Source organism: Chelon labrosus (genome assembly GCF_963514085.1).
Source record: "Chelon labrosus genome assembly, chromosome: 8".
NCBI lineage: Eukaryota > Metazoa > Chordata > Actinopteri > Mugiliformes > Mugilidae > Chelon > Chelon labrosus.
Genome location: NC_140358.1, coordinates 15596111 through 15613215, shown reverse-complemented (window position 1 = coordinate 15613215; position 17105 = coordinate 15596111). Strand labels below are relative to the sequence as shown.

At 40.7% G+C, this 17105-nt stretch overlaps 1 protein-coding gene across 1 annotated transcript; it reads left to right on the top strand.

Annotated features, from left to right (window-relative positions):
- Nucleotides 1-9304: 9304 nt before the first annotated feature.
- LOC311491832 (uncharacterized protein) lies at nucleotides 9305-15554 on the top strand (the record flags this gene model as incomplete). The annotated part of the gene is made up of 7 exons (XM_084549871.1): nucleotides 9305-9343; nucleotides 12615-12696; nucleotides 13609-13947; nucleotides 14024-14080; nucleotides 14246-14319; nucleotides 14796-14889; nucleotides 15045-15554. The coding sequence occupies 7 exons, from the start codon at nucleotides 9305-9307 to the stop codon at nucleotides 15140-15142; spliced, it is 783 nt and encodes a 260-aa protein (XP_084405997.1). The 3' UTR covers nucleotides 15143-15554.
- Between the last annotated feature and the right edge of the window lie 1551 nt (nucleotides 15555-17105).

Sequence of the window (17105 nt, the reverse complement as noted above, 5' to 3'; positions counted from 1 at the left end):
TGATAATTCTCTTTTATATTATCAAACTGTTTTCACATGTAACTTAACAAAGGTAAACACAAATCAAGAAATTCAGTGGGTGATAATGTGGAGCAGCGCATATATCCACATAGTGGGAGTGACTGGGGCACCGAAACGCAGCCTCTAATATAATAATAACGAATTATCTGCCACGAAACTCATTAATTTCACCAATATTTTGTGATGATACGCTAGTGCTATTGCCCGTTGAGTCCAGAGTTACCTGTTGTCTATTCACGGACATGCAGCGGTTTGTTGTTCTATGGCCAGCTGTTCCTCTCTCTGTTTCCACATCCTCCTTTCAGCGAGCTCCTCATCCATATACTCTGGCTCAAAACGGTAAGGACGTCCATCATAAACAAAGTCGTCGTCCACAACTTCAGAATCGAAAAAATATTCAGCCATGTTGCAAAAAACTAGCAGTAGCAAATTACAGGTAAACAAGCAGACCGGCTCAGATATGACATCATCCAGGTCAGAAGTTAGTAGGTCAATCTACAGACCCCGGATGATGATAACAGGTAACTCCGGACTCAACAGGGAATAGCACTAGCGTATCATAACAAAATATTGGTGAAATGAACGAGTTTCGCGGCAGATAATGCATTATTTAGAGGCTGCATTTCGGTGCCCCAGTCACTCCCACTATATGGATATACGCAGCGCTCCGCTGGATCTAAATATCTTCCGAACGACTCCAAATGACACCAAAGTTATATGGGTGCGTAAACGATCATACTGTATGCCAGAAATAAGGTCCAGGTTGTAAAAGACGGTAATTCCCCTTTAAGTTACCTTTTGTAAACTGTTAGCTTCGATGGCTTCTAGATGCCACCAGTTGTCTAGCAGTGGTGTTCTCGTGATGTACGACTAATATTGCCACTTGAACAACGAGCAGTTTGAGCCTCCAATGTACAGTGGCTCAGGAGTTCGATTTAAAGGCAACAAAAGTTACCGAAAACCTCAAAGGTTTCTGTATTGTTCTTATTAGCAGCACCTATGGCGACAACTGGTAATTGCAGGTGTGTTTTTGAACCTCACTTTGTAGAGATCCAAACAGTGCTGCCTCTGTTCCATCGCCAGTCACCTGGCAAATGCACTGTGCATTTAAATTTGATGTCAGTATTAGGAAACACAGGAAGGTGCTTCACATACAATTGCAGAGAGAGTCTTTTGTGTTAGCTCCACCTACTCTCTCTGGCAGAACAAGTGCCACCAACTGTGCATGGCTTGTGGTATTGTCTTGTAATGTCACCACAGACTCACTTCATAAATGCAAAGTCTATTGTATATTTTCATCAGTGGGTAATAGGCTCAATAACCACTGAGTTACTTTATTTTGTGTATTTTAAATTCCTCTTGGGTGATTACGTATTTGTCACTGGTTCTCTGTAGGGTGACATGAAGGGTAAGGGCACTGCAAATCACACTAAAAACAACAACCTGGTGCCGCACTGATATCATGATGTGCTTCATGGAGTGAAGAGAAGTGTCAAAACTGATAGAGGACGCCATCAATGTTGCAATAAAAACTGTATCACCAGTTTTTTCTGCGCTGTTTTATACAAACCTGGAAAGAAAAAGAAACAATGGCTTTATGTCACCTGTGAGCCTGAGAGGCTGCTGTCGTAATTCAAAAAACAAACAATTGTGCCCACTCACATTAAAGTAAGAAGGCAAGAAATGAGATTTCCACTGAGTACTACTGATATTTAATGAGCTGCGCTGTTACCACTTCATAACTGAAGTGAGTACTCACAACAAGAAAGGTACAACGGGCCAATGGACCCAGTCATATCCATTTACTTTTATTGTTTAATCTATGACTTTAAACTAATTCAACATAATGAAAAAATAAAATAAAATCCCAGAACAACAAAGCAAAAATTTTAACTGAATTCACCACAAAATGAAGTTCTTTGTTAAACTAATAATGAGCGAACACATTAGTATCCAATGAAGTGCTGCTTCCTTTCTTCTTATTCTCTTTTTAAAAACAATTTTAGCAGATTTTTTTGATATCTTTCTGTTAGTGTCCATCCATCTGACAGTCTCTGCTATCTACACCTTAAAGCTGTTACTTTAGTCAGTGCATTAGTTATCTACTCACACACACGCAGACAATGGACATTAAAAACGTGCCAGTATGCCATTTGGCAACAGAGCTGCTGTCCTCTCTCTGTTTTAATTACTGTCATTACAGGAAATAGCGCAGACTAGCCTTTGTGTTGTGTTCTCACACTTCACGTCTTTCACCGAGACTCACACAGCGTTCAGGGGAGCTGTTCCCAGGCCCAGGCGCCTCACTAAATCATCAGTCATATTCAGCTCCGTTGCACATGGCCTTGACAGCGAGAGGGCCGCAGATTTGCAGCATTACCTTATCACAGTCTGACTATATCTGCTTTAAAAATGAAGGCTTGTCAGCAGGAAAAATGTGTTGAACATTTTTTACATTTTGTCATTTCCCAGAATGAAGTGTACTTCCAAAGATAAAACATTAGATGACCCTCTACTGCATGGTCTGGTCAGTTGGCTTTCATTCGCATGCACAGGCATTACTCTTGATGACAGTTGTGGATTGTTAAGTGTGTGATTTTGCTAAGTCATCACCAAAGTAGGCAGAAAAAAATTGTGTGAATACAGCCAATTGGATGATTTACACACATCTTAGCATCCTTTGCACACACTACGCTGCTAATCAGTCAAATGTTTACAGTCACCATAACTCATACCCTGTTAGTCCGCTTATTAGTCGGTGCAGCTCTCTGTGTTTGTGTAATGTCTTCTTATAGGTGTTGTGTACTATCTATGTTGTATTGTTTTTCTCTCATTCTTGCACCGTTTGCTCTGTTTTGTACTGTCTGCATAAGCTTGCACACATGCACTTTATGCTCAGTCCCTTGTATTGTACTTAGTCCATTGTCTTCATGTAGCTCCATGGTCACCGGAGGAATGTCCTCTCATCTCACTATGTACTGCATCTGCTATATATGATTGAAATGGCAATGAAAACCGCTTTGACCATTGACCTTTGACCTTTGTTTGTCCTTTGTTTTAGGATTGTTTGGACAGTACAGAGGCAGATGGGAAAATGGAATGAAAGCGATATGCAAATCGAACCAGGCAATTAAGATTGAAGTGATATGTACGTTGGGCGTTAACATCACTGAGATAACATCTGATCCAAAACAATAAAACATGACATGTTTAAAAAACTGTGTAGCATAAACAGGAATGCCATAGCCAGGAATATGTCCCTGCATTATGGGTGATACGGATATCTCTTTTGAAGGGTTTTAAGGTCGAAAATTGAATAAGAGAACATTTACTACGTAGTACATATATTTGAAACTGCAGTTTCTTGCATTTTTGGTTTGTTTTTATCCTTTGTAAGCTCATGTGGTAATATTGGCCAATGAATCATTGTACCTGTAATTTAAATGCTGTTTTAGAGAACAGCCAGGACGACAAATCCACTTCTTTTAGGAAACTGTACCAGTTTTATCCTAATACTTTCCCCTCCTTAAAAAAATGCATTAAGTATTTAATTGTATAAAAATTAAAGGAACAGTATGTAGGATTGTGGCCAAAACTGGCCAAAACTGGTACTGCAATCACTTTCAAAATACTGTAGAACGGTGTATCCCCTCAGCCTCCCCCCTGACTCGAGGTTGCCAGCTAAGCTGCAGGATCCAGCAGGAACGTAGGCTGCTACAAGGAGCTTCCAATGGCAAGTGACGAGTCCTACACAGTAAGTTTTTTTTTTCTGTTAATAAAGTTTATGCTTCATGAGAGATGTTTTGCGAAGTAATTATGTATCGCAAAAATTTACTAATGCCGATTAGCCAAATATTTCGTAAAGATGTACTGTAATACCACATTTCAGTCGGAACATAGATTGTTTTCATACCCTGCTAGTGGTGCGATATAAAGCTTTTTAGGAACGCATTTAGCACGGGCGACCATGGAAAATCCACTGTCTATATGTACGGAAGCACGGGGCTTTTAGCCTATACCAACAAACATGGTAGAATATAGCATCCAAAAGGCGAGGGTCAATTCCATGCCATTCATAACGAGGTCTTTTAGGTTTAGTAACGTTATACATGTTTTATCCGACACGTTCGTAGCTGCAGCTGTGGTAACTAGAGCAGAGCTGGCAACCCGGATGACGAAACTCTACTGACTTCGTGATTAGTAGATAGCTTGAGGGTGGCGCCTCAGGCCAAAACACAACATGACAACATCAACATCAGTTGAGGGCTGCAACTTTCACTTTTAAATGACAATATCCTGGCCGGACCACTGTTGTCAGTGATATAAGTATTTGAAATGAACATGATTTCTTCATGTCTAGTGACATATCAGGGCCATTTTATGATTAATTGAAATACATTTCTTACATACGGTTCCTTTAAAGTTGGTTAACCAACTAGCATTATCGCAGTCTGTGTCACATAGTCTGATTTATGAGCAGCGGATTCTGAGGCTTTGAGGCGTTCAGAGATTTAAAAAAAAAGAAAGACAAGAATATCAAACACAGGACAGCAATATAATGGATGTTCCCTTCAGGCCCCTCCTGGGTAATGCGGCCTCCATCCAGCTTTGTTAATCTCTTCATGAGATCAAATGATAATTATATGGTGTATTTAAATGATCTGTGCACAAACTGCTTGAATTAGACTCAATTTATTTCCATTTGTTTCACATTAGGCTTTCCAAAGCCATGCGTTGCATACATGGGGTGCTACGAGACAAATAGACAACACTGCAGTCAGTGCTTCATCATTTTTGACAGATTATAACAATGTTGCGTCTAAACATTTTAAGGACTTTTAGCCACTTTAAGTGATGAATACATATTTTAGAAATGAAAATCAACATCACCCCATCTATTAATCACATATAGGCCTTAAGACAATCAATGATGATGTGAAATAATTTACAGATCAAATGACTATTCATCAGAATGTACTTATGATGCTGTGTTCACTCGCTGTAAACCCTCCAGGTCCCACTGTTATTGATTCAGCACCAATGCATTAAAATAAAGGGTAACAGGAGGTGAATCATCACCTTGATTCAACTAGAAAATTAGTATTTTTCACAATAAACACTTTGTACTCTTCTTCTCAAAAGCCAACCCTCTTGTTCTGAGCATTAGAAATACGTATAACCCATATATGACCCATGTTTATAGACATGAGTTACTCCAGTCCCTCAGCACCAACACTGCTCTTTCGAAATCCACAGACCCCAGCCAGAATAAACAGCGATACAATGGGAGCTCGTACAATATCGTTCCTCATTCACAGTCGCTCCCTCTCTGCTCTTATTGGCAGTAGTGCTGGGGAAGGAGGTGAAAACAACACATAGCAAAGTGTAGTTTGGCCAGATGTAAGAAATTGTGAGCACAAGATGTGCCTGTCTCCAGGGATCCCGTGCATGTATGATGAATTAAATTGTTGTTGTTGAGGGAAGTGCCAGAAATTTGTCCAAATCTCTTTTTTTCCCCTCATAATGACTTTTTAATATCCGAGGTTATAAACAGAGTGTGGAGTAAATCTGGATGCCTCACATGACGGGGATCCATCATTTTAATTGTAGCGTGGAGTGATATTGTCTCCGGTTTAGATCAAACAGTTGTAAAAATGTTCAGTCACTTAAAAAACTGTTTTCTGACTCAAACGGGAAACTCAAGTTTTAGGAGGGTCTTAAGTGGAAGTATTTTTTTTCCTGCCTAATTGAAATGCTACGGGCATCTGTGAGAAACTCGGGCAGTCCCACCACAGTCAGAGCCAAGTGAGCTGCATAGTTGCAGCTACAGTGTCTCCAAGGAGATTGCAGTGTGATTATAAAGAAGTGCCTCCATGTTTCTAATCTGTCTACAGGGTGCAGCACAATGCAGCAGAGAGTAGAGGTCGATTACATAAGCTGGGGGTCTGGGCCTGGACGGATAGACTTTACTAGAAACCCGTGAATCAAAAAGGATGAGGGGATAGAGGGAAAGAAATGCACAGATGGTTTGTTAAGACGTCTCCTCGTAGTAGCCTTAACTCTCAGCCAGAAGGCAGGCTTTAAATCATTCTGTATCACTAAATATATTTCAGAACTATTTTTAAGTCCTGTACAGAGATACAGAGATGTCTCTGCAAACGTTTAAATAGCTATTACGTGCTATTTTCTATGTAAACAAAAAACACAACCATATAAAGTAATTTTCTAAAATGGTCTCATTCGTATATGACAGTCTAATTTGTTCTTTCATAGATGAGATTAGAGCCAGTGCAACTGCAGAAGCAAAGTCTGTCAGACCAAACTGCAGCAACAGACGGCCAGACAGGAAGTTTTTGTTCACAAGGAGCAAACTTTGAATGAGTGGATCCAAATTTGGTTTGTGCTTGTGCACAGGCCTGAATATGCACATTCAAGCTCTGTGCACATTCTTCACTATAGCACTGAAGCAGCAAAGGCAGCAGAGAAGACTGATAGCAAGTGACTGTGTATTTACAAAATGCACATCCTGTTTTAGGAGGAGGCAACATGTGTTAGGCCTCGGGGATACCTAGAATTAAATTGGCAGGCGAGCCCCTTGTGTGGCATTTCTTTTAGGTGAAAGTCCATTTAGTAGCCTTGTATGGTATAAACTTCATCAGCAGATGGAGTTTGCTCATGTTCACATTTCCAGTTTCTTTCTGGACGGACTCCTTGTCCATTTTCATGTCCATGCTGCTAACGCAGACTTTTGAACATCCACACTTCTTGACAACTGGGAAGACCCGAGCAGCTGATGAAGATCATCAGATATGACTGGAAGCTACTGAACAGACTTGTTTTCTCAGCTTCTGTTCAAGAACCTAATGTTCACTTTTACGACACAATTTATCACTCTAAAAGATGTTTCAAATGAGCGCGTTCCTGCTTTCACTTGCAAATGCGTGATTTATGCAACTGCATTAAAGCGGGGAAGTTATTTTTATTATATTTGATTATCTCACTGCCTATTTTTCATGCCTCTACACGGTAAAGCCAAGAAAGAATGTTAACGGAAAATAAGTTATTAATAAATTCATAAATGAACATCGGACAGTCAAAGACAATCTGTCTTTACATCTAGTACCATAACTACTGGAATGTCACGTCTGCCCTCTCAGGTGAGTTTTTTGTTTTTTTTTCCTCAATGACTCTGTGCCCTTTCTCAAGCTCCCAATTGTAGTCTCCCATGCAGATAGTGCATTTCCTTCCCGCCTTTGTTTCCAATAGATAGGGATCAGTGGCTGAAGATGCACGATGTACTCTGTCGACAGGACGGCTGGAGGTAAAGGAAATGTGTTCGGTGATATGTGCGTAAAAATTCCTGAAATGCCTCAAACAGGTGAACCGGTCCAAGTGCGAATTCCTTCCCTGACCCTCTTGGCTCCAGCGCAGCCCGGAACATCGGCTGCGATGTGAGATTTGACGTAACATTAAACAGTGGCAATGTTTGAGGCACTTTAAATCACAGCGAGACATCATATGTCCCGCCATTTACTCTGGAAAAGACACCACGTTCTGTTTAAATACCTTTTCAAATGAGCCTCTGTTTAACCTCTGGCAAGACGTGGCTGTAAATTTTGTCCTGTAGTTCTTTCAAGGACTCCCACAGTAGTTGGAGAGTTATTACCCTGTTGATGTATGTCTCATGCTGACATTTCAGTGGCCTCCTATCCACATGTCTGACTTGAACGAGTACCCTTCAGAGGCCTCTGAATGGGTGTTTTTTTTTTTTGTTTGGCAGTGGTTGAGTGTACACTATAATGTCAACTTACTTCTTGTATGTAGATACTAAATAGGGAAGACCTGGACTGGATAAAATCCAGAAATGTACTGTTCATCCTTGACAGAAAAGGGCACTGCTTCTTCCACCACTGATTCAAACAAGAAACATCATAAGTAACAGAGAAGCTACTCAAAAAATTTCAAATAGAAATTGATGGGGGGACTTAACAGATGGCAGTTCTGTGACACTTCCTACAAAAAAGACGAAAAGTCGTCCGATTCATACCAGCCGAAGTGAGAACGATATCAAAGTAGTGGTGTTACTGCACTGACGCGAGCGCACAGTTGAGGTTCACAACAATTCTAGCTGTGTGGCGGCAGGAGCAGGTGCAGACAGACTTCAAGTTGAGACAACGGCCTGCATTACTGTATTAGTATTATTATTCCTCTCTGTCACCTACAAAGACTGCAGTACTCATATTATGAACATCATGAGGACATAAATTTGACATAAACTGTAGATTATTAATGTTTTTTTAATCAGTTTGTACTCTACATTACACACGGTCCTGTGTGTAAGTGTTTCCTTCTTGTTTATTCGCACAGTGGGTTTCTTGGCCAGTCAGTGGGAATGGAAATAATATTTTTTTTAACTTCGATGTTCATCAGGGTTGAACGTTTGAAGCTTCATGTTGTGTCATTTGTGAAATAACATTTAAAATATGCAGCATGTGCATTATAACAGCAAGGCAGTAACTGTGTGTGTGAGTGAGTGTGTGAGCATATTTAACACAAATTTTCTCATGAACTTTGACTTTTGCTGAGTTTTGCGCTGAGGACATGTGGCCCTGTGTTTATTCACAACGTTGGGCTGAGTCAGGCTTTGTCGGGGTGTTGTGCTCAGATCCAGGAAAAAACACTGAACCTCTAGGCATTAAGCCAACAAGAGGACTGAAACCTTTGACCTGCACTTGCTTCATTTTTCGCTCTTGATTATGTGCGTTTGCGCGCAAAAGATGCCCCCAGAAAAACATGGTTCTGTCGGCTCAGCTATCCCACACTGAATACTCCAGCAGTAAATAATTATTTCACATCCCTACTATTAGGGGACTGGTGCTCAGGATAATCTTTCCCATACTGGTCCCCTGCTTATGTCCTCGTATGGTTTTCTCAGCATCTCTCTGCGCTGTGTTAGTAGCAGGGGTGGCCGGGCCATGTGAGAAATGAAACGGGGACTTTTTTCCCAGCGGAGAGAAACAGTTGGCTCTGGATCAGCCTCGGGTCAGGAGAGCGTCTTCTCTTCTGTACATCCCTAATCATCTTTCCTTTAAGGGTATGTTTATGTTTGCACATTTTTCCCTTCCGATTGTGGCGAAGGAGAGTGAACTCGTGAGAATTCCCTTGGTTATGTGTCTCCACATTGCCACAGTGCCTCTCTTCCTCGTGATGTCTGGGCGTGGACGCATTATCTCAACATCCTATCTCAACATCCTACCTTTTCATGCATTTTTTTTCGGTCATTATGCGCTACAAAGTGCACCGCACAGATGACTATCAAATGGTAAGTCAGTGACCCTTTAAAAGATTGTTTGTGGGAACAAACTGTTACAACTGGATCTCCCATAATGATTCTGCAATGAGTAACAGTGACGGGACGGGGCTCATGGCAGCATCCCAACGCACTGGTTGTGGGAGGAAAAAAAAAGACGGAATGTTCAAAGTCTACTCTCTGTTGAAGGTCCAGTTTGTAGGATACGGCAGATTTGGATATTCATAATTATGTGTGCATTAGTGTATAATTGCCTGGAATTATTGTTCTTGCTTTATAATGAGCCGTTCAAATCTGCATAGGGAGAGGGTCTTCTTCCACAGATCCTGCCATTTTTGCGGCACGGTTTCGGCAGCAGTTCAGAATAGGCATCCTAAATACTGACTAGACTAGTGCATTTTTATGCCGCAGGAAATCTTGGAAAGGGACGTTGATTCAGTTGGTTGCAGTCTGCAAACGCACCACTAGATGCCGCTAAATTCACACAGTGGTCCTTTAAATGATGTCAGCGTTAATGCGATTTATTTTCCTGAAACGATGACATGCAACTGTTGTGGTGAGTGTAAGGTGTATTTCTGTCTGGTTTAAACCCCCACAACATGACCAGTGCTAACTTCTCCATCCTTGCTTCTTCTCATTCTTATTTAAGCTTCACTTTCTTTCACTTCCACCTTGTTCCAATCCTATTTCATACAGTCGGACTGGCATTCTTTCCTTACACGCCTTAATCTTCTCCGTCCCTCTTTCTTTTCCTCTCTCTCTCGCCCCGGCCTACGTCTTCCAAGAGTGCTAGGAGGCGTTTCCGCTCCCAAAGTCACTAGGAGCTCTGGACTCCCCGGTGGGGTATTAATAGGAGAGAGGAGTGGAACATTGAGACGCGCTCCCGGGAGGGACGAGGGTGGGAAGTAAGAAGTGGGGAAAGGGCCGATGTCCACATTTGCCGGCAGCAGCCATGAATCCGTCATATGTCACACACACCCACACACACCCACACACACATACACACACACACACACACTCAGACTCACAGATCAGAATATGTTCTCATGGAGGAAATGAAACACTGGCAGGAATAAGCAACAGACAAAGAAACCCAATCTACACTACATTCCATCTAAACACTAGTTATGCTCATGTAATTCTCCTGTAAATCCATAGAAATTGGTCAGTGAAGCTTTGGAAAGACTTGTGTATCATTCATGGCTGAGGAAACTGTCACAGTATTTAATATTAAAATCAAGGATTTAAAGAGATTTTGTTGGGTTTAAAGATGGATTCATAAAACAGGTTAATGCGAGTCCTGCCTTGCAGCAGGTCAGCTGTATTACAATTCACATTTTCATATAAACAGTTTGGGAAGGGTCCTCTTAAGTAAGAGATTACTTAATTTGAGATTATGTACTATTGTATTGTACTATTGACTAAACACAAGTGGTTGATTGGTGACAGTAGACCTGTTTTTACATTGTGAAAGAGGTATACATCAAGATCAACAAATTTTTTACATTTGTCTTTGCGATCTAAAATAAAATCCAACGTTTTACTGACCCATCCATCCGACCTGATCTCTTCAGTATGTGGCTTTGTAACAACATCACCTACTTTCTCTCATATATATATTTACCAGAGCCACTGAGAGATGCTTTCACTTTTTTCCCTCGCAATGCTATAAGTGGTGGAGCGGTGATCCTTTTACCCTATCTTACTGATAGCGTTGACAAGTGAAGGCAAAAACAAGCTGTCATTAAAGGACAGCCATAAAAACTGTCAAGCCAAAATATTTGTTCAGCACTGTGACCACGAGGTCTTCACCAGGGCATTGAAATGTTGAATACATGAATAAATAATGTCAGACTGGAAGTTGACTTTTACAGGATCTTATGTTTTTGTGGTTGTGAACTTTCTCTTATACAGTTTGTTCTTTTCTATCAATGAGATTCCTGCGTCAATGACCTTCTAGTGGATGTATACACGTTAGCAGCACAAACATCACGTGGGCATCCTGTATTGCTTGCAGCAGATATTTTTTCTGACACTTTCAGATTGCGGAGGTCATCTCAGGGACCAAGAGGCTGTTTGACAGATCAGCATGTTTGTTCTTAAGGTGACAGTGGCTCCTCAGGCATCAGCAATATTGCAAATCGATGCATTTTCTCATCTGACCGCTGTGATGGATCGCTTTAGGAAAGCTCAAATTGACAAAGAATGAAGTTGATGTATGTATTCTGTTAGCGTATGCAGCAGTGCGCAAACCCAAAAACCGGCCTTTCTGTGCTTCAGTTCAACTTTCAAGAAATGGAGCAGACTACTGCAACTGCCAACCTCCTATAGGACTTCTATAAATTACACAGACTCTGACCTCTCCGGTGTCACTTCTTCTTTTCTGTTTGCCTCTGGTTTTATCAGACATCAGCAAAAGCCCCCCCAGCCATGGATTTGTTACTGCTGGCTCTTTGGCCTCAGACCAGCTTTTCTGCTTTGAATGCCATTTCTAAACCTTTATCTCTGCAGCAGATTGACAATGGCTCCAAACTAAACCGTGACATGCGGTCAAGGTAAACAAAGCTCCTCTTCTAGAAGAGAAATGTTTGCGCAAGTAACTAGGGTTAGGGTAAGGGTTAGGGTAAGGGTTAGGGTTTAGGGTTAGGGTTTTAGAGCATTGGTGTTACAGTCCCAGTTAGAGATGGCATCTTGGAAAGGGTTTAATTTCTAATATTTAAAACAAGAAAATTGGTTTAATAAACTCTTTTGACTTATTAAACATACGTAAACTGCTTTCTATCCATCCCTGTCTCCTAGAAATTACTTAGGTTGATGATGAACTCCCTCCACAGACAGCAGGAGGTTATTGGGGTGGATGGTGGGCTTACAAAGCACTCTGCAGAGCCTGTGCTAGATTCAATGAATAAAGTAACTTTGGTTGTTCTGTCTGATGACGCTGAACATTTTCTCTATTAAAGCACATCAAGGCTTTTATCTAGCCTCAGCAAATAGCCTAAACACAACCATAAAGAGGTCAATAAGGCTGTAGTCATAACATGTAGATAACATACAACACCAAATGCAGCCAAATGCTTGATATTAACAATGTTTCCTCGTTTCGTCAAAAGAAAACTTATTTCAGTTGCAGTTTTGTTTCCTTTGAAGTGTATTTGCTGTTTCAGTTCACAATTTTGTCTATTGGAAAGTTTCGGTTTCAGTGCGTTTGTTGATATTCGCAGGAAATCTGGGAAGGACTTCGCGGCCTTGAGAAATGACTAAACGCAGGGCATTATGAGAGGAGGACGGGGGGTTCTGGAGCACTCGGGCAGCTCAGTGGTGGCTGACAGTGTTGACAAGTGGAGGTGGAGACGGGCCTGTCAGAGGTGAGCGAGGGCCAGATAAAGACTGACAAAGACAAAATATTTTTCTTGGACTGCGGTCGTCACACACACACACACACACACACACACACACACACACGCTGACACTTCAGTTTCATTAGTGCTGGTCACGTGCTACCTGTGAGCTTTAAACGTGCAAAGTTATCGTACATATTCGCATACACGTGCACACACGCACACCCACAGGTACTAAATCCTCAATGACAATGAGCGAAGAGAAGAATTCAGGAGTTCATATCTCCACAGTCACGTCATTTATTGTGCTCACACAGAACTAACAAGCTGTAAATAAATGAGAAAAGCAGGTTTCTTGAAAAAGGGTCAGCTGTGACACTCAACCATCAGATTTCCTGTGTAAGTGTGTGTCATCTTGCTGTGGCATTTATAACTTCCCTTAATGAACACACAAAAGGACTATACCATGTTTTTCTGTGTTTCAGAAACATTTATAGTTGTCTTGTTACATATGAGAGCAGATGTTCACATGGGCAATAATAAACTCAGATGTAGTTTATTACAACAGTTTATTTTCCCTGTGGCCTCATCACACATCATAATAACTGAGATCCAAAAGTAGACAAGTTCTGATTTCCTTCCTGATTTTAAAAAAAGGAAGTAAAACCCTCAACGTGATGTCATCTGCCCTGCAGTGTGCGAGTGGAGGGGGAGAAATTCATTATATCCTCGCTTCAGGACATTGTTGTACAATAGCCTACACACATGCGTGGTCTTTCTTATTTTGTTCTTTCGGTCCTGATCCGTGGTAAGTCAATATTTTGTGCTTTTTTTGTTTCTTAGTGGAGGGGTATGTGTGTGTGGAGGACCGTGGGTGCAGTTGTGGGCTTCACATCAGAATTACGATGTTTGATCAGAATTATCGCTGTTCCTTCACAGTGTCTTCAGGCACCTCCAAAGTCATCGGCTACGTTGGGCGCGATGTCACTTTGCCTTGTAGTTATGACAAACAACCTCAGGATGACCTACATTTCTGTTGGGGAAAAGGGAAGGTGCCCGTGTCCAAATGCTCCAACACAATCCTCTCCTTCCCGGATGGGCATGTGTCTTCCAAGCTGTCCTCCAGGTACCAGCTGCTGGGCCAAGTGGCAACTGGAGAATTGTCCCTGACGATCATGAACGCTCAGAGGAGTGATGCTGGCGTGTACGGCTGTAGGGTTGAGATTCCCGGGTGGTTCAATGACAAAAAAGTCAACATACAGCTTATTATGGAGGAAGGTAATGCTCAAAACATTATCAACAGAGTCTGTGATGTTTTTCAGTTGAGCTAATTGAACTATTTTGGTTTTGCCAGCTCCCGTGGAACAACAGGTTACTCGGAATAGTACACGCTCAGCTGATTGGGTAGAAGGTAAGCAGTCACCTATAAATAAGTAAATAAATGAAGGAGATGATGAGGATCTAATGATTTTGCAAAGCTTCAAACAGCCTTCAGGCAAATGTTAATTTTTTAACATGATTACAATTTTAGATTATTATGATGGAAGGCAACTGACAGATTTTTACCTCCTTACAGAAACGCTGTTAACATCTGCACCTGTGGAAGCTGATGAGACAACATTGGAAATTATTCAAAGTGTAACATCTGAGGTACGGTACTATTTGATTAACAAATGATGATGTAAATATATATTTTTTAAAAAACCTATTCACAAGATAAAAATTCATACAGGTCATTAAACACCATAACTCTGTTTGCGCGTATAAAAATAAGGGAAAAAGTGCCATGAACTCACAACTCTGTTGCAGTCTTTTAATTTCTTTATAACCAATATTTACACTTTATTTATCATTTTTTAAATCTGGATTTTTTCTTGTCTTGAGAATGATGTGGTAAAATGTGATGAATTCAAAGTGATCAGCGTGATCAGAGACATAAAAATGACAAACGTCATATCTTAATTTATTCACAATGGTTAAATCCAACTGCATTATTTTTGAGGTTTAAAGCTGAAGGTGAGAAATGGGGGGCACCATGAACCTTACTGTTTTTAAATCATCATAATAATGTACATATTTAAAACTAAGACTTGACCCAGTCCTTCATGGTTCAATTTTCATTGCAGGGTAATTTCAAAGCCTTCCTGAGAGTGGAGAACGTTAGCAGGATGACGGCTATTCTGTTCTTTCTCGTAATCATAATCCTCGTCTTTATTTTCCGTGAGTATGGAATGGATTATATTTTGTGACTCATCTGCCATCCAGATTAATTTTACATTAAAAGTGGGCGTCTATTGAACGGCGGAAGTCACAGAGTGGGTCTTCCTTCTTGTGTCTGAGAATATCATTTATTGTTTGCATTTCTTTCAAACCAGGCAGGACGTTTGTGTCGAGGAGGACTCACGCCAACACCCCGACTGCTGAGAATATTTATGAAATCCCCCAATGCCTTAATGAGGGTCGACATTATTGAGAACGAGGGAGTCCACACATTTGAGGAACTTCTGACTGCAGAAGTGACTGCCTGTCATGTGTCGAATCTCTCCATCTTCTCAGAAATTGCTCGACTGTTTGAACTCTTATCAGTAAGAGAACAAGATGACCCATTTCCCCGGCAAAGCCGCTTACGGTGTCTCGCTGTTCTCAGATGGCTCTAAAAACGTGTTTTAGAAGATGCCAAAATAGCCTGCAGATTAATTAATTTGCCTCTCTGTGTGTGCAATGAAAACCTCGTGGATGCTTCATACTTGTGGACACAATGCCACCTACTGGATTTACCAGATTTTATTATTATTATTATTATTATTATTACGACTATTAGTAAAATACTCAGGAAAAGTAGGTTGGTATTTAAAGATAGGATGTGAAGTGAGGGTATGACAGTGTGGGAGATACATTGTATACCGAAAAACTATGCTCAATAAAGAACAACCTGAAAGAATACACACTTTGCACATATTTTCTGTCCACATAAATTAAAGGTGAGGTCAGAGATATTTGATATTTCTATTGCCCTGCATCACGCGGTGTGGTTTTTCCAGTATAAGGCATTACTTCTGCTCCTGTTTTTCAGAATAGGACACAGTCTTTCATTTAGAAAATCTAAGTATTTACGTGTTAGTATTTAAATGAGCGCAATGTGGTTTGTTGCAACTGCTAAACCACATATTTCTGGGTGTTAGCAAAGCAAAGAGGAAGTTCTTGGCTTGGTTACTAAACATCCAACACACAGTGATGTTTACTCAGCAGTCTAAGAAATTTACAGCTGTTCATGGCCAAAATAAACCAGAATTTGTACTCCGCATGTGGACGTTATCGTTCATAATTTCTGGTAAACCTGTGTCTATTTATGTTGTGGATTTCTCTGACCATTATTTATATGTTTACTTGGGAAAAAAATAAAAAATGTTCAGACTTGTCTTTCTATGCTGAGAGGCTGACACCATGCTGTGGTCCGGTTCAGTGTTGGTCAACAGATTACCTTTTTTTTTGGGGGGGGGGGGTCAGTGTTCATGTTTCAGACATAAAACATAACACGTTCTATACATTTCATAATTCAAATTGAACATAGATATTTCAAGTGGAAATTAGATGTTGACAACATCGACATTGCGAAATGTTGTCGGTGACCCGGTGTCGCACAGCATTTGAACTGTAACCGTGATAAAGTTCAAAGGTTTATGTCCAGTTTGTATTGCACATATTAAATATATGAGCGTGTACTGGAGACGATACACGTGTAACTGTAAGTTATTATATTTCGGTACTGTATGTTTATGACATATGCTGCACTTGTGGGCACATCTGACCTTCGTCACAGGATGCCTAGTCTGTAACTGACCCAGCCTCAATAAGAAACACTGGAGAAAACATCAAAGCGCTCCTATGAGCTGGAAACGTTGGTGGGATGGCAGCAATTTTCTTCTTTGTGATTCTCGGGTTTTATTTTCCGTATGACATGAATTGCAGTTTGTGCCTTCAGATTGATTGTGCACATCAAACATATGTTGAATATTGAACAGTTAAAGTCAGCTGGGCCATCCTTCTTCTGTTCTAGTAACTAGTTCCCATTTTGTAGTGAATTTCACATTCAGTACCAACATTCAGTGCATCTGTTGAGAGAGATATTTGAACTCTGGCATTACTTAATTATTGCAGTATTTTAACCAAGTAACAGATTGCAAAATACCTCTCCTCCACCTCCCTGTCGTCTCAGTTTCCAATGAAAGGGGAAACTGTGTCATATGTTTCCTGCAGGTTAATTAATTCCCTCTTTATGTTTACTTTCTCTTTTAAATGTACAACTGAATCAAAGAGACTGAAGACATCTTGTTTGTGGTTTGTTGGTGGACAAAGATGCCACCTGCTGGACTTTTAATATGAATGTACATACAGTAGGCCTATTAAAATACCACTGAGTTCACTGTACCTCTCGT